The sequence below is a fragment of the Thalassophryne amazonica genome, chromosome 11, assembly GCF_902500255.1.
Source record: "Thalassophryne amazonica chromosome 11, fThaAma1.1, whole genome shotgun sequence".
Lineage (NCBI taxonomy): Eukaryota > Metazoa > Chordata > Actinopteri > Batrachoidiformes > Batrachoididae > Thalassophryne > Thalassophryne amazonica.
Window position 1 is genome coordinate 15,822,149 of NC_047113.1, and position 18,532 is coordinate 15,840,680.

General features: G+C 42.9%; 2 protein-coding genes across 5 annotated transcripts in view; both read right to left on the minus strand.

The window, feature by feature from the left end:
• Positions 1-608, minus strand: part of cyfip2 (cytoplasmic FMR1 interacting protein 2) — a 56,739-nt gene extending 56,131 nt beyond the window's left edge. Inside the window, exon 1 of one of the 2 annotated variants that reach the window (XM_034181130.1) lies at positions 399-605. The gene's annotated coding sequence lies outside the window, so the exon portion shown is untranslated. Of the gene's footprint in view, positions 1-398 lie in introns of both variants that reach the window. The other variant, XM_034181131.1, reaches the window with a different exon arrangement.
• Positions 609-7,723: 7,115 nt separating this feature from the next.
• itk (IL2 inducible T cell kinase) overlaps positions 7,724-18,532 on the minus strand; it is a 32,420-nt gene continuing 21,611 nt past the window's right edge. For 2 of the 3 annotated variants that reach the window (XM_034181383.1, XM_034181382.1), the window contains 6 exons: positions 16,301-16,469; positions 16,008-16,224; positions 15,869-15,933; positions 13,899-14,021; positions 8,018-8,172; positions 7,724-7,910 (listed from right to left, as the gene is read on the minus strand). In XM_034181383.1, the coding sequence (XP_034037274.1) occupies positions 7,897-7,910; positions 8,018-8,172; positions 13,899-14,021; positions 15,869-15,933; positions 16,008-16,224; positions 16,301-16,469 (743 nt within the window). In that variant the 3' untranslated portion in view covers positions 7,724-7,896. Of the gene's footprint in view, positions 7,911-8,017; positions 8,173-13,881; positions 14,875-15,868; positions 15,934-16,007; positions 16,225-16,300; positions 16,470-18,532 lie in introns of those variants that run through there. The other variant, XM_034181384.1, reaches the window with a different exon arrangement.

An 18,532-nucleotide genomic window follows, 5' to 3' on the forward strand; every position in this document is an offset into this window, starting at 1 on the left:
TAATTTTAAAAATAATATGCGCCCACGTAAGCATAATGAGTGAAAGCGAAAAAATATGAAGCAGCATCCGTTTAAGGCACGAAATGTCGTGTTTTTTTCACGCGCGTTCAGGGTGAACGCACCATCCATCATTCATCGGCGCACTTGCTTCACCCCACCCATCTCAGCGTGGAGGCTCGAGCCGCCACAGCATCATGTGCAGCCACAAAACCCCGCGCGCACACACCGGTTCTTACGTTAGCAAACAGCCAGTAGCCCGTAACGGCGTTTACGCGCAGATTTGTAAGCGACAGAAAGGAAGCGGGGAGGAAAAAAAAAAAAAAAAAAAAAAACAGCCTCCCAGCCATCACCACAGCCCCTCCTCCCCCTCCCCCGCGTACGGCTGCTTCTTCACGTACCTGTAAATCTCATGTCCGTCCGGAGCTCACACACGGGCGGACGGTGTGCGTCTGCGACGGCGCTTCGACGTTATCCTTAGGTTTTTTGTTGTTTTTTTTTTTTTGTTATTTTTATTTATTGTTATTATTTTCCTTTCGTCTTCTGTGCCGACTGATGCTCCAGTTTCGCCCCGTGCTAAATCCACCCCACACAAAGAGCAGAAAATGGCTGCAAGTGCATTTTCTTAAAGGGACAGTCACACTTAATGATGGCGGCCGACAACCAGCCACTGTTGATCCTGTTCACATGGAAACGTCCTATCTATCTAGCTATCTATCTATCTATTAGAGGTGGGCGATACCGGGAATTTTGGTATTGATCCGATACCAAGTAAATACAGGCTTGTATCGCCAATATTGATACCGATACTTTTTCATATTTAATCTTCATAGATCTAAAGGATCCAAAAGACCTAGGATAGAATTTCGCCAAACAATGTATGGGACAACAAAATACTTTATTATCACAATCAACATTTTTGTTTAAAAAATATCTATTTTGTTTAAAAAAAGATCTAAAGGATCCAAAGACCTAGGATAGAATTTCGCCAATCAATGTATGGGACAACAAAATACTTTATTATCACAATCAACATTTTGTTTAAAAAAATATCACTCAACGCAACTTAAAACAAAATCTCCTGAGGTAGAGGGCTGACAAACCACAATACAAGGGTGTGCTGCTCTGTGTTGTGTGGCACTGCTCTTACAGACAGAGAGTAGACTTTGATGACTGCGTGCGCAGCAGTCAGTGTGTGTGGGAGAGAAAAAAGATAGAGTATCGATCTTTTTACACGAGGATCGTTCGATATCAATACCAGCATTGGTATCGATATTATCGATATTAGGATCGATCTGCCCACCTCTACAGTAAGACGTTCTTAAAAAAGTGGTTAATAAATTATTAAAGTGCTTAATGCTTAGTGAGGTAGTTTTAGATGTGTAAACAGACTGGATTATTTATTGCACATGTTGATATTTGTTACTGAATATCTGTGTTTGTGGGAGGGGGATAGGGTAGGGTGATGGAGTCTACAGCTCTGGGGAAAAAGCTGTTCCTTAACCTAGTAGTCTTTGTCCTTATAGTGCAATACCTCTTCCCCTGGCAGTAGTAGCAAACAAGAAATGTCTTGGGTGGCCATTATCCATGCAAAGGTGTTAGAATCCAATTTCTCATCAACACTGTGACACTTGAGTAACAGATCATGTAAGGGATTGCCTGTTGGGGTGAAATATGGTGGAGACCTTGTGTCCCCTGTGGCTCCTATGGTAAGGCCAAACGGGAATCCTGAACAGGAGACACTAATGGGGCTCTGGCAAAACATAATCAGGCAAGGTGTTATGTGTCGGACGCAGCTCGGAGAACCGACCAGCGTTTGAAGGACCCAGTATAAAATAAGCAGAGCACGGTACAAAGGCTAACTGAATTTAATACATAACAGTGATACAAAAAATAACAAAAGAAAGTGCGGTCTGGCGTGGTGCGCTCCCAGCAGCGCTAACGGTCCGGAGCCAGAAGCTGTTCGGACCCAAGGACCCCGCCGACACCCCCCAGGTGGCCGCAACAAACCGAGTCTGTGAAAGAAGGAACCATTATGTGAGTCCACACTCTACACACAGAGAGAACACTTAAAGGTGTACAAACAGCAAACACTTCCTGGCTTGATTACTAATCAGCTTCCCAACCTGCAGGCATGGAACATCCAGTTCACAAAACTCCACTGCAGTGGAAGCCGATACATGACTAACATACAGCTCAATATAAAAAGGTGTGAGGGACACCACATTTACTGACTGTATAAATGTTAGTCACAAAATCTAACGTACCTCAGGAAGTGTGCTGACGAGCGTGAGACCTCACCCCCTCCTCTTTCACAGGACCGTGCATCAAACCCTGGACGTTCTCTGCATCCACTGATGATGAGATGGCTCCCGAGACGACGATCTCACCCGTCTGGTCACAAGGTCGAGTCTCTGGCAAATACACACTGTATACTCCAGTCTTAAATGCCACCATGTTCCAATCCATATAGATGCACCTCAGCTGTGAGTCCTGACGAGCCGCAGGTGATCAGGGTGAGGTCCTGATAACCTCAGCAACACAGCCACTCAGTCCCAAATGCAAGCCACCTGGAAGGAAAAACAAAAGACAGAAACAAAAGGCAGCCAGGCCCCCCAGCCATACAACACAAGGGAGGTGATGTGTTGCAACCCAATGGCTGTGAAGGCAAATGAAGGCTGCAGTAGGTCCTCACACCCTGATCGTCTGGGATGGGATTTTCCTGCAATCGGCCCAGGCTAAGGATCTGTCAAGGACCAGGTGTTTGTCGGTGTGCAACACCATTCCCACATTAAACAAACCCATGCACAGGCATCTGTAGATTGACCTGGATGTAGATCCCTTCCGGGAAACTGTGAAGAGATGATCTTCTTCACTACCAAGAGGTTGCCACGATGATACTCAACCAAATCCTTTAAATCTTCCTGGTGTATCCCAAGGCATTCCTGAGCCACTTGGGAAATATAATCCCTCCAGCGGTGTTTCATGTCTATCGGGTCTGGTGAACAGGAATGGCTGGACACAAATGCAGGACTCGAACAAAGAGCTCTGTGTGTAAAAACAGTTTACTGAAGTCGTAAACGGGGTCCGGTACACAAAAAGGCAGTCCAACAAGAGCAAAAGTACATGGAACATCAGGCTTAGGTGTGGTCAGTAATACAGGCAGGTGGTCAAAACACATGAGAGACAAGCAGGATGAAAATACACAAAACAGAGCTGGAGAGAAGGCACAAGGCACATCAATCTAGTGAAGGAGCAGAGCAGAATGAGGAGCTGATATAGGTGATGAGCTGCAAATTAAGAACAGGTGAGTATGGAAAGCACCAGAATGAGGGTGTGGCCAGACAAAGTGAAACGCCCACCACAAAGAATCAAGAGACAGACAAGAGAGACAGGTACAGACAAACCTAAGTAGGAAAAGATCCAGCAAGAGAATAAACACACAAGAAAGCAACAGAACCATGACAAACTAAATGAAAACATGAAAATAAAACCAGGCAAAAACTAATATCCTCACAATGTCTACTTCCATGTTACTGGCTTCTTGTTCCTGATTTTTGTTGCTGTCCTATGTTCCTGATTTCTCTCCTGCCATTTTAGACTGACTATATGATAACCTCTAGTTACCCTTGTCTGTTTTGGATAACTCTCTGCTGCCTCCTACTGTTGCCTGTTTCTGGACGTTCTGTTCATTGTCGAATAAAGAACTCTGGACTTTAATTATCTGGTCTGCTCTCTGCACTGGGGTCACACTTGGTACTCAGTGTGACACAGTGCTCCGTGTTAGAATGGACCAGAAATGGATAAATGGATAAAATAAATAATCAGAGGGTGGTTTTCCTTACCACTGTCGCCTGTGTGCTTGCTCTAGGGGTTGGTAAGGTTAGACCTTACTTGTGTGAAGCAACTTGAGGCAGCGTTGTTGTGATTTGCACTATGAATAAATTAATGAATAAAAGGATTTTATTTATTTATTTTTTGAAAAGAAGGGAAAGTTCAGTTGCAGTTTGCCATAAGGCACATGAGATATTTCAAACCGTGTTTTTCTCTGGTGTAGTTTGTCCAATCATTTTTTTGGCTCCTGAAAATGGAGGGATGTAAAAATAGCTGTAATTCCAAATGGCCTAAAGCAGAAATCTTGCACTCCAAGAACATCTTGTTTGTTTCATTCCACCTCCACGTTGAGGTATACTGAAACAAAAATGGCAAAAACAGTTACCATTCAAATATTTAGGACCGAAATGGACTTTGACAAATGTTTTAGCAAGGAAACTTTTTTTCCCAGTCAGAAGTCGGTGACATATAATTCTCCATCATTCTGAATAAAGGAAGATTGTCCTCAAATAGAGTGGCTTCAATCTCAATGGAACTTCTCGATTAAATAAAGCACTACTTCCCCTTTTCCTCCAGTCAATTCACAGTTTCCACTCATTCCTCATTGGGGAAAAAAGGTTTTTGTGTTTCATGGCAACTCTGAAGGATTTACAAGAGAAGAAGGGCCTTTATTATCATTGTATATACGTACACACCATGAAACATGTCTTCTGCATTTAGCCTATAGTAATTACAGGTACACACAATCCAGCTAAGACCAGTGGGCAGCCACAGTCCAGAGACGAGTTCCAGATCTAGAAACACTGCCATGGTCATGGACACACACCAGAGCATGACCCACGTAGATATGGGCCGAACATCCAAACTCCACACAGAAAGGAACTGGACATGGGGGATGTCAAACCGCAGACCTTCTTTGGGTGGGGCAAGAGTGTGAACCACTGATGCACCATTGGCTGCAATAACACAGTCATACCCCAACACAATCCACCGTAAAGGATTTTGTATGAATTTAGTCACAAAATCAAAAGAGAGTGAGGGACATATTCCGGCAATGAATGAGGTCCATGAGAACTGTGGGGTCCACCAGGACTGTAATTAACTAAACTGGTACGTGCATTAAAACATTCTTTTCTGATTGTTTGACAGCACTGATATTCCAAAATATAGTACCAAGTCCTCACAACCCTGCTCAAAGGATTTTGTATGATTATAGTCAAGCAGACTCTGCCTCCCTCTGCCCCACATCCCAGTATTGAATGCACATGTATGAAGAATGCAGATGTTTATGGTCCACACATTATAACAATTTCTCCACTCCCAGAAGTGGACCTGGACAATATCAGAATTCCGATATTGCACAAGACTTCCAGAAGTTTGTGAAGACATTGCACAATTCTGCATTTGGGTATTGGTAATTTTGGAAGTTGGATCATGTCACAAGTATTGTTTAAATGTTGCAACTTTCTGTTTATTTAAGAGAAATTGACCTCCAGCTCTAAATCATGATTATTCAGTGGATGTCTTCCATCAAAGTCTACCAGATTTTATTGAGTTTCAAGGACATATCATATGTTACTTAACATGCTGTTCAACAAAACAACATCAAAGAATTCATGATTATAAGTCTATTCACGCATGTGTGGTCATAGTTAGTTGTTCACTGGTGTACTTTATTGCTAATTCTAATCCAATTAAATGGACTGCATTTATATAGCGCTTTTCCATCTGCATCAGACGCTCAAAGTGCTATACAATTATGCCTCACATTCACCCCGATGTCAGGGTGCTGCCATGCAAGGCACTCACTACACACCGGGAGCAATAGGGGATTAAAGGCCTTGCCCAAGGGCCCTTAGTGATTTTCCAGTCAGGCGGGGATTTGAACCCATGATACATTTTTTTCCCACAAATTTCATTGGTTAAACATGTATAATAGTGCCAAAATATTCTACCGTTTCACATTTGGATGTATGACTCCGCGCCATGACCAGTGTTCTGACGAGATGTCATTCCTGTCGAATATCATTCTCGTCCTCCGCATGTGCAATATTGTCGGGATGCGGGACTGTCAATTTATGTGACGAGATGCACAACTCGACAGAACGCCGGCTGCGCGCGCTGCTAGCTGTTAGCGCTGTTAGCTGAGAGCGAGAGAAAGTTGCGTACCGACAACGCTACCGCCGAAAAGGGTGAATTTAAGCTACCATATGATAGTATTGATGTCAATTCTGATACAGAATCACATTTGATGGATTTTCACATTTGATGGATTACGCCTCACCCTGACCACTGTTGGAGCAACGCTGCCTCACGGTAAGCCTCGACGGCCGAATTGCCTACAGAAAAATAAACCGTGCTAATGATAGAATTGAATTAGAATGGGAATAACCCCCTTGTGTCCGTTTTACCAGCTCCGCTAACACGTCGCCGTAAAACTCCTCAATTTGCGACCGTATAACCAGCATGAACATCTGCAAATCATCAGACACAATAGGGTTATTCCCTAACTAAACCTCTTGTTCAGTGCATCAGCAGAAGCATTTCCTGAAAACGTTTTACTCGGCATTTCTTGGTGGGTGACGTCGGTCTGACCAATCGCAGAAACAGCACAATGGCAAACAGACATAGTGAAAAGAATGTTGCAACATCAGATAATAAAAGTACTGACCATTCATACATTCAGACCAGAGGACCTGCGAGCAGACGCTTGGAAAAAGTTTCAAGAGATAATGGACTTCCAACCAACTTGCGGATGTGCATGAGCATTGTGCGTGATACTCGGTTCATTCAGTACGCTTATATAGGAGAGACAACACACCTCACCCCACCTCTTAATTTAGAGAAATTCCGTCATATGCGTCATATTTTACCCCTTTAGCGCCCGCCCTCAAACCAGACTGCGGTGCCCATTTAATCTTAAACTTAGAAGCAATTTGTTGCACCCCATTCAACAGCACGTTTGCTCAGAGTGACGTAAACACTGTCAGAAACACTTGGAAAAATGTGTACTTTGGCAGTGTCCGTAGCTGTTTGTTTTGATTAGCGTATGTTAACAGACTGTTCACAGCAGTGCACAACTTAATTCAGGTATACATATCAAATGACATCTAGCCAAAATCTGAGTTCTTATGAATTCTGTGCAACATGTCCTTTAATAAGGCTACAGACAAATCTTGTGTAAAGTATTGTGACTTGCAGTTCCAGGAGTACCTTATAGCCTACCTTTGGCAGCACAGTGATTAGTGGTTCGCACTGTTGTCTCATAGCAAGACGTTCATGGGATCAATTCCCACCTGTGGCCTTTCTGTGTAATGTTTCCGTGGGTTTCCTCCAGGTGCTCTGGTTTCCTCCCACATTTAAAGACATGCAGGTTAGGTGAATTGGAAACTTTATTATTGTCCAGGTCTACCTTGCAAAAGAGATCTTGATCTCAGTGGCACTAGTCTGGTTAAATAAAGGTTAAATTTAATAAATAAAATAAATAAAATTAAATCATGCACCTGGAAAAAACAGCACCTTTGGTATGGATAGTCTTCCTGAACTAAGGTCTGCCAAACAAACTTTTTAATCAAAGGCATTTGAGGCTGACATTTAATACATACGAATTTATATATTTATGTATGTTTTTATGTGTGTTTAATATATAAGAATGATATTAAAAGGGAAGTTTCATTTTAATGTGAATACAATCCTACAAACTGTGGTGTATTTGGGGCCATATTAAAAAAAAAAAAAAAAAAAAATCAAAGTGTTAGTCCAATTGGACCAGTATTTCTCAAGCTGCCAACACTATGGCAACAAAGAGATTTTAGTTTTGAGAAAAAACACAACCATAACACACAAACTATTAAAATGCAAAAGCAAAGAGGTTTAAAACATACTGTTTTACTGAAACTCATTTTCTCACATTTTATAATGTTACAAGTGGATCATGCAAGCAATATGTAACATCTCAATAAATAAAATAAATCTACAGCATTAAAAATATGACACCTTAACATAAATCTTGATTCACAGATTTGAGAGCGAGGCCAGTTCATGGAGTACGAGCGCAAATGATGGTCATCTTCTGGTTTTCTGAGAATGAAGTCAGAAATCTGACACAGTTGACTGTTTTAACAACATGTTCATTTGTAGCACTTTACTGTCCAAAGCTTGATTCTGTGTTTAATTTTGTTGCCACCTCCTTCACGGACCACTCCATGAGCACATAGATGGCCTCTGGAGCCAAACCGTGGCTTCAGGAGCCTCAGGCCTGCATTCAGGGTCTCAACCACCTCAGCATTAGAGCGGTTTTCATAGGGCAGACGGCCTTCATTGTACACCTCCCACATCAACCACACCCTGAACAAAGGTGTCAAGAGAATTACAGACTATACATGAAAAACATATCTAAATTGGGGAGGTAATTCTTCAAAGTGTCAGTTCTCAGGCCCCATTCTGATGGTCTACAGTGCATGATCTGAAACATCTGGATCTGAGGCATGTAAGAAGTTGGTATACTGCACAGCAGATGGTAGCCACCAAAGCTCCCTGAGGTGAAGCAGTGAGATGCAGTTTTGCATTTTTCATTTGTGTTTACTTGTATTTATTTACTTGTATTTATTTTAATTATTTTTTTCAGTTCACATTCTTCGTATACAGGTATGTTGTGGCATATGTGGTGCCATGCAGTATTGTCAGCTGCATAAAGTCTGTGGGGAGTGTCACAACAAGCAATCAATGGCACTAGTGAAAATATGTGCCATGTACATCAGTACATATGATCACAATGACCTTATGTGCCATAGAGAGAGAGAATGAATGAAAATATGACACTATTAATATGCAGTCAAAGCTGCTGTACCCCACTGATGTGGTGGAATGTTTGCTTGCCTCTACTGGTGGTTGGCTCTCACTGCGGTATTGTATCACTTCCTGTTCGGAGCACAGCGCTGTTGTTTTGCTGTATCTGTAGCTGTTTAATCTGCGCAGTTAGATTGATCTAGTTATCTAGATTACGATTTGTTTCCCAGTGTAATCTTCACGTGCCTAACTAAAGCACTCCGTTCTGCTGAATCACCTCTAAATTATTTACACATTATTCACTTTGCGTGTTTTTAGGAATCCGCTAGCTTAGCGCAAGCTACTAGCTCTTAGCCGATTAGCATGGCGGTTCTCCTGTCTCTTCTCCCCCGCACTTTTCTGCTCTGGGGTGAAATGTTTAGTTATTCCTCGGCCCTCCTTTAGCAGTAACGGTACTGTAATAAGGTAGCTATTCGTAGCTTTGGAGGCCAGGCTGGGCGAATTGGAGACTCGGCTCCGCACCGTGGAAATTCTACAGCTAGCCAGGCCCCTGTAGTCGGTGCGGACCAAGGTACTTAGCCGCCGTTAGTTACCCCCTGGCAGATCCCGAGCAGCCGGGGAAAGCAGGCCGACTGGGTGACTGTGAGGAGGAAGCGTAGTCCTAAACAGAAGCCCCCTGTACACCGCCAACCCGTTCACATCTCTAACCGTTTTTCCCCACTCGACGACACACCCGCAGAGGATCAAACTCTGGTTATTGGCGACTCTGTTTTGCGAAATGTGAAGTTAGCGACACCAGCAACCATAGTCAATTGTCTTCCGGGGGCCAGAGCAGGCGACATTGAAGGAAATTTGAAACTGCTGGCTAAGGCTAAGCGTAAATTTGGTAAGATTGTAATTCACGTCGGCAGTAATGACACCCGGTTATGCCAATCGGAGGTCACTAAAATTAACATTAAATCGGTGTGTAACTTTGCAAAAACAATGTCGGACTCTGTAGTTTTCTCTGGGCCCCTCCCCAATCGGACCGGGAGTGACATGTTTAGCCGCATGTTCTCCTTGAATTGCTGTCTGTCTGAGTGGTGTCCAAAAAATGAGGTGGGCTTCATAGATCATTGGCAAAGCTTCTGGGGAAACCTGGTTCGTTAGGAGAGACGGCATCCATCCCACTTTGGATGGCGCAGTCTTCATTTCTAGAAATCTGGCCAATTTTCTTTAATCCTCCAAACCTGTGACTATCCAGGGTTGGGACCAGGAAGCTAGCGTCTGTAGCTCTACACCACCTCTCTGCAGATTCTCTCCCCTGCCATCCCATCATTACCCCCTCCCCGTAGAGACGGGTGCCTGCTCCCAGACTACAATAACCAGCAAAAAATCTATTTAAGCATAAAATTCAAAAAGAAAAAATAATATAGCACCTTCAACTGCACCACAGACTAAAACAGTTAAATGTGGTCTATTAAACATTAGGTCTCTCTCTTCTAAGTCCCTGTTGGTAAATGATATAATAATTGATCAACATATTGATTTATTCTGCCTTACAGAAACCTGGTTACAGCAGGATGAATATGTTAGTTTAAATGAGTCAACACCCCAAGTCACACTAACTGTTAGAATGCTCGTAGCACGGGCCGGGGCGGAGGATTAGCAGCAATCTTCCATTCCAGCTTATTAATTAATCAAAACCCAGACAGAGCTTTAATCATTTGAAAGCTTGACTCTTAGTCTTGTCCATCCAAATTGGAAGTCCCAAAAACCAGTTTATTTGTTATTATCTATCGTCCACCTGGTCGTACTGTGAGTTTCTCTGTGAATTTTCAGACCTTTTGTCTGACTTAGTGCTTAGCTCAGATAAGATAATTATAGTGGGCGATTTTAATATCCACACAGATGCTGAGAATGACAGCCTCAACACTGCATTAATCTATATTAGACTCTATTGGCTTTGCTCAAAAAGTAAATGAGTCCACCCACCACTTTAATCATATCTTAGCTCTTGTTCTGACTTATGGTATGGAAATAGAAGACTTAACAGTATTCCCTGAAAACTCCCTTCTCTCTGATCATTTCTTAATAACATTTACATTTACTCTGATGGACTACCCAGCAGTGGGGAATAAGTTTCATTACACTAGAAGTCTTTCAGAAAGTGCTGTAACTAGGTTTAAGGATATGATTCCTTCTTTATGTTCTCTAATGCCATATACCAACACAGTGCAGAGTAGCTACCTAAACTCTGTAAATGAGATAGAGTATCTCGACAATAGTTTTACATCCTCATTGAAGACAACTTTGGATGCTGTAGCTCCTCTTAAAAAGAGAGCTTTAAATCAGAAGTGCCTGACTCCGTGGTATAACTCACAAACTCGTAGCTTAAAGCAGATAACCGTAAGTTGGAGAGGAAATGGCGTCTCACTAATTTAGAAGATCTTCACTTAGCCTGGAAAAAGAGTCTGTTGCTCTATAAAAAAGCCCTCCGTAAAGCTAGGACATCTTTCTACTCATCACTAATTGAAGAAAATAAGAACAACCCCAGGTTCTTTTCAGCACTGTAGCCAGGCTGACAAAGAGTCAGAGCTCTATTGAGCTGAGTATTCCATTAACTTTAACTAGTAATGACTTCATGACTTTCTTGCTAACAAAATTTTAACTATTAGAGAAAAAATTACTCATAACCATCCCAAAGACGTATCGTTATCTTTGGCTGCTTTCAGTGATGCCGGTATTTGGTTAGACTCTTTCTCTCCGATTGTTCTGTCTGAGTTATTTTCATTAGTTACTTCATCCAAACCATCAACATGTTTATTAGACCCCATTCCGACCAGGCTGCTCAAGGAAGCCCAACCAATATTTAATGCTTCGATCTTAAATATGATCAATCTATCTTTGTTAGTTGGCTATGTACCACAGGCTTTTAAGGTGGCAGTAATTAAACCATTACTTAAAAAGCCATCACTTGACCCAGCTATCTTAGCTAATTATAGGCCAATCTCCAACCTTCCTTTTCTCTGAAAAATTCTTGAAAGGGTAGTTGTAAAACAGCTAACTGATCATCTGCAGAGGAATGGTCTATTTGAAGAGTTTCAGTCAGGTTTTAGAATTCATCATAGTACAGAAAACAGCATTAGCGAAGGTTACAAATGATCTTCTTATGGCCTCGGACAGTGGACTCATCTCTGTGCTTGTTCTGTTAGACCTCAGTGCTGCTTTTGATACTGTTGACCATAAAATTTTATTACAGAGATTTGAGCATGCCATAGGTATTAAAGGCACTGCGCTGCGGTGGTTTGAATCATATTTGTCTAATAGATTACAATTTGTTCATGTAAATGGGGAATCTTCTTCACAGACTAAAGTTAATTATGGAGTTCCACAAGGTTCTGTGCTAGGACCAATTTTATCACTTTATACATGCTTCCCTTAGGCACTATTATTAGACGGTATTGCTTAAATTTCATTGTTACGCAGATGATACCCAGCTTTATCTATCCATGAAGCCAGAGGACACACACCAATTAGCTAAACTGCAGGATTGTCTTACAGACATAAAGACATGGATGACCTCTAATTTCCTGCTTTTAAACTCAAATAAAACTGAAGTTATTGTACTTGGCCCCACAAATCTTAGAAACATGGTGTCTAACCAGATCCTTACTCTGGATGGCATTACCCTGACCTCTAGTAATACTGTGAGAAATCTTGGAGTCATTTTTGATCAGGATATGTAATTCAAAGCACATATTAAACAAATATGTAGGACTGCTTGTTTGCATTTACGCAATATCTCTAAAATCAGAAAGGTCTTGTCTCAGAGTGATGCTGAAAAACTAATTCATGCATTTATTTCCTCTAGGCTGGACTATTGTAATTCATTATTATCAGGTTGTCCTAAAAGTTCCCTAAAAAGCCTTCAGTTAATTCAAAATGCTGCAGCTAGAGTACTGACGGGGACTAGAAGGAGAGAGCATATCTCACCCATATTGGCCTCTCTTCATTGGCTTCCTGTACTTCTAGAATAGAATTTAAAATTCTTCTTCTTACTTATAAGGTTTTGAATAATCAGGTCCCATCTTATCTTAGGGACCTCGTAGTACCATATCACCCCAATAGAGCGCTTCGCTCTCAGACTGCAGGCTTACTTGTAGTTCCTAGGGTTTGTAAGAGTAGAATGGGAGGCGCAGAGTCTTCAGCTTTCAGGCTCCTCTCCTGTGGAACCAGCTCCCAATTCAGATCAGGGAGACAGACACCCTCTCTACTTTTAAGATTAGGCTTAAAACTTTCCTTTTTGCTAAAGCTTATAGTTAGGGCTGGATCAGGTGACCCTGAACCATCCCTTAGTTATGCTGCTATAGACGTAGACTGCTGGGGGGTTCCCATGATGCACTGTTTCTTTCTCTTTTTGCTCTGTATGCACCACTCTGCATTTAATCATTAGTGATTGATCTCTGCTCCCCTCCACAGCATGTCTTTTTCTTGGTTCTCTCCCTCAGCCCCAACCAGTCCCAGCAGAAGACTGCCCCTCCCTGAGCCTGGTTCTGCTGGAGGTTTCTTCCTGTTAAAAGGGAGTTTTTCCTTCCCACTGTAGCCAAGTGCTTGCTCACAGGGGGTCGTTTTGACCGTTGGGGTTTTACATAATTATTGTATGGCCTTGCCTTACAATATAAAGCGCCTTGGGGCAACTGTTTGTTGTGATTTGGCGCTATATAAAAAAATTGATTGAATTGATTGATTGACATGCAGCACGTGGAGTGATAAGGTTGCAAAGGGAGGTGATGTGGTTCCATGCCTCCAGATTTTTTTGTCATAATTTGTGACTTAATTTCTGAGCAATATCAGTAAATATAATTTTTTTTTTTGTAAATTTGCAGTGTTTGACCTTCCTCCTGTCTCAAAATGTTCAATGTTTTTCCATAATAGTGTTCATAATATCCTGTCATAATTACACACTGCTGCAGGCAACAATCCTCGTATGTACAGTGATTGTTGCCATGCAGTATAAATCTCCAGTGCACTTGGAAAATTGTTCTAATCAGTGAGCTACCAAAGAACTGATGTCTTTTTTTGACTTCCACACTGGCTCCTTTGGGAACTGTGGAGTGAATGAGCAATAGAAGGACGATGTGATTTTGTTGTGTAGTCAGTGCATGAGCAAAGAGCTTCCTCTTTTCTGTAAGAATTATGAACAAATTATGACAAATATTTGAATAGTTAAACAAAGGATAGGAAGACAGTTTTAAATATATTCAAAATTAGTGAGAGGCACAGAGGTGGACAGATACAAACCAAATGACCAAACGTCGGACTTGCTGCTGAATTTGGAGTATTTGATGACTTCTGGAGCCGACCACTTAACAGGAAACTTGGAGCCGTGGGAGCTTGTGTACTGATCATCAAGAACAAATCTGCAATACAATGCATGCACGCACACCTTGGCTTTTAAACACTCCAAATCAATTACAACAACAACAGCTATTATTTTGATTTTAACTTATTTCCATATAATTAGCCTTTTCCCCTATATAATCGTGTTGGTCCAGGAATCTGACCTTGACTTTTAATCTTGATCACTGAGTGATCTTAACGTACATCTAATTGCTTCTTCCCATCTATTGCTTCATGTCTGAGAACATGAGCTGGGGTCACTGTATCCATTACACCGACCCTGGTGCTGGATGGCAACCATACCAGGCAGACAACCGACTCAACCCTCCCTATCGAAAGCAACCATAATTTATTTACTTAATTTATAAAGCACCAAATCACAACAGAGCTGCCTCAAGGCACTTCACACAAGTAAGATCTAGCCTTACCAAACCATAGAACAAGCACACAGGTGACATTGGTAAGGAAAAACTCCCTCTGATAATTCTGAGGAAGAAACCTGAAGCAGTCCAGACTCAAAGGGGTGACCCACTGCTTAGGTCATACTAATAAAAAACATTACAGAGGAACATCAAATTTTTGAGAATTATGAAGTCCACGCAGACGTCCAGCACAGTACCAGTTAGTTGGGGAGGGGAGGGGAAGATAGCGGGGTGATTGGGTTTTCGAGCATAGTCCGTTTTGCAACTGCCGCAGTCGACCTTCATTTGCACTCATAGGTGTAGCCACATAGGCGTCAGCACCACAGGCAGGGGTCGTCCACGCTGTCAGTGGGCCTTTCACATGAAGACTGCAGCATGGAGCACCTGCCTCAGGTCTTCCACCTGAGAGTTCGTCTGGGCCCTTCAGTTCAGATCCATCTGTTGTTCGTACCTCAGACAGAGAGAAAAAGACCCGAATCAGATGGCCGGAAAAACTACACCTAAGGTATAATTCATCAGCAGTAAATCAACAACAGAGGAAAATACTAAGGTGATCGCCGGCCGTTAGCCCTAAGCTTCACTAACAGACCCCGATTTTAGATAAAGTTAAGGCCAAGACCTGTTCCATTGCTAATAAAATGACTTTAAAAAGATAGGAAGCATAGTACCATACTATGCCCATATGCTATCCTCCCATATGAGAGGGAGGATAGATATGTCTAGACTTGATTGTCTCTACAGAATTTGACTGTTTTATTGAGGCAGGGAGCTCATTCCGCAAAACAGTTGCAAAAGAAAGCTCTGTGACCCGCAGACTTTTTATTCACCAGAAGGACACAAAGTCTATCTGCCTATCTATAAACCATCTATCTTCCGCAGCCAGGTAACAAGTGGACATCCCGTTTGCCTTCTTCAGCTACTGTGGCCCTCACCACTGAGAAACCTGAGTACTGGATAATACACAGAGAAATGTGTCATGTGTCCAATATGTTGAAGCTGATATGCCCTCAAAATGTCTTTCTCAGTCACCACTAATTTGATACAAAGCCATTCCAGTGGATTCCAAGGATTGCATGAAGAGACAGAGTTAGCACAGGTATCCAGTCATCACCTGAGGTCACTGGTTAACATCCAAGTCTTACAACCATACAGTAAGCCAGGAAGCACCAGGACCCTAAAGACGTGGACCTTCATTCTCCTGCAAAGACAATGGTATCGCCATACACCTCTGTCCAGCAACCAAACAAGTTTGATCAAAATTGAACTAGGTGTTCTTAACACATCTTGAGAACATATAAAGACCAAGATGATCCCAAGCTGGTCTCTTCAGATGGTGTCTCTACTGACCTGACAGGTCATTTAAAAAAAAATACAACAGCACCTTGTGATCTAAGTTATTTGAGGAATTTAGTTCAGTAAAACAAAGTAGCATTTCTCACACTTACCTGGTCATACCAAAATCAGACACCTTCACCTCATGGTTCTTAGAAACTAAACAGTTCCTTGCAGCCTGGAGAGGAACAGTGGACAGTTGAAGTACAAACTGTTGCAGAAGAGTTGATCTGAATATGTTTGTTTGCTTACCAGATCTCTGTGGATGAAATTGGAGCTCTCCAGATAAGCCATTCCTTCGCTGACATCCAGACACATCCCCAGCATCATCTCCCGAGACAAATGGCCTCTCCGGGTACGCAGGTAGTCTGACAAACAGCCGTTCTCCATGAACTCAAATACGAGACACATTGGAGAACGGTTGGTGCACAGCCCGTACAGCTGCACCAGCTTAGAGTGGGACAGCCTCCTGACAAAACACAACAGGCTTCAAGGCTTCCATTCACTTTTCCTTGATGTGATTTATACTCAGGAAGTACACTTACATCATGATTCTTGCCTCCTCTTTAAATTCCTCATCTGACATTCCCTCTTCTCTTATCATCTTCACTGCCACCTTCCTCTCCCTCCATCGTCCTTCCACCACCACCCCGAACTGGCCGCTGCCTAACTCCTGTCCCAGACTCAGCTCCTCTGGCTCCACTTCCCACTGATCTGATAGGCAGCATAAGAGTGGTGAAAACAGTCTTCATGCTTAAAGGGATCACATTGTTGAAAATTAGCCTGATTTTAGGTTAAAGTCACACATTTATATGACTGACTGAAGCTACCCTGTGATGTATCTGGACATCTGCTTGCTTTGTGAGACACAACCACTGAGTCAGTCTACACTCTGTGTAACACACGGTCTATGGGATAGAGAGGGATAGATGCCTCCTACACAAAGGTAGAAGCTGCATAGTGAGCACCAGCTCCTTTCTATTTAAAGCCATACAGGACATCTTTGAGACTATATATTTGCAGCAGCTATGCCATATTTTTATGCTTAAAGACATACCCCTTATAAATTAGTGTGTTGTGTGTTGGGGGGTGTGGCTGGACATTTTGGTGTTCTTTTCTTTTCTTTGCTCTCCAGGTGGCATGAAGACTGATTTGTCTGTGGAGATGGTGCTGGCTGAAGAGTCCTTCACCCTCATCAACATCATGTGCAGCACCTGTGAATGGTGCTCACGTGCAGCCTTAAAGACTTTCAGCTGAAGCAGATAATTGGATGGCGTTCTGCATTTAAGTCATGTGTGATTCAAGCAGAATTGCCGGGAACTCGACCTTGTGATGTTCGTTTGTGAGACGCTGAGGACCGCGCCTGGGTTTGACACATCGTGCCTCTGAAGGAAGAAGGGTGAGGGACACATGCTGTCAGCACACATCAGAGGTGATTAATTGTTTGACTAATTGTTGATAGTAACTTGGTATTTTGTTACGCAGTATATTTGAATTGTGATGAGAATTGTGCAGCTTGCTTCTCACTGCTGTGGCGTGCGGACAAGTGATCCTCCACCTGTTGTGAGAAGCTGCTCATTTGCATAAAGCTTAAAATACAGACCTGAATGTGTTGCTGATAGTGTGTGCCTTTTGAAGGATATTAGCTGTAACTGCTGACTTACCTCACCTCTTCTATCCTTCGCAGAGAGTCGGTTTGTCGTGTCCACCTGGGGGGTGTTTGGCGGTAATAGTGAGTCCAGAAGCGCCGGGCTTCGATCCTTTTGGGCGCTGGAGAGCGTGCCAGCCTTCACTCCACCAGAAGGACGCTATTTTAGTTTTTACACTTTATTATGCACCAGCGGGTGAAATAAAGACATTGTTTTTGTTATTGGAACCACTTTCTGGTTATTTTTAGCGCTGGGTTCCGTCTGACGCAGGTCTGCTCCTCAACCCGCGTCGACACATAACAGTAGTTCCCGGCCATTCCATAATGGACCCAGCGGCAGAGGCGGTTCCTTTCGCCGAAAAAGTTCAAGAACACTTGGAGAAAATATGGGAGCAATTGCTGCATCTCACAAGCCAAATTGGGCCAGCGGACGCCCGTGTTGCGGAGCTTGCAGCGCAAGCCGTTCCGCTTCCTGCTGCTCCAGCTGCGGCACCATCAATACTGGTGCAGATAACTCCATCTCCCAGAGATTCGGCATCCGAACTGATTGTTTGTCGTCCGGAGCCTTATGCGGGAGACGTTGAAGCCTGTGCTTCATTGTTGATGCAATGTTCGCTGGTGACGTATCTCCAGGTGTTCTGGGACAGTCAAAATAACACACACACACACACACAAAAAAAATCTTGTATGGGTTAATGTTTTGTTTTCTTTGAATATGGGTTATAATTTGTTTGGGGAGTCAGAGGCGTGTCTGGTGGAGTGAACGTTAGGCGGTTAGAAGCCCGTCTGGGCTCACTTGATCGGTATTTTTTATGTGTTTTTAGGTATTTTCTGTTTGGGTTTTTGGGTTGTTCTATTTTGTTGTTTTTTCTTTCCCTACATCCCTAACCCCAACCTCACTTGCCCCAAGACCGTTCGTCTTGTGGGTTGTGGGGTGGTGCAGGTTGGTCACGCTGAGCGTTCTCAGAAGACCTCTGCACCTGGGGGGGGGGGGTGTTAGGGGCGTTTTTCTTGGTTTGGTTAGGGCCCGGTTCCACTCCAGCCTCGGTGAGCCTTTGTACCGTTCGTCATTGGTGTTGCCAGGGTGTGGTGCAGCGGGAACATGCCTCAGTCGGAGGGGTGGGCTGAT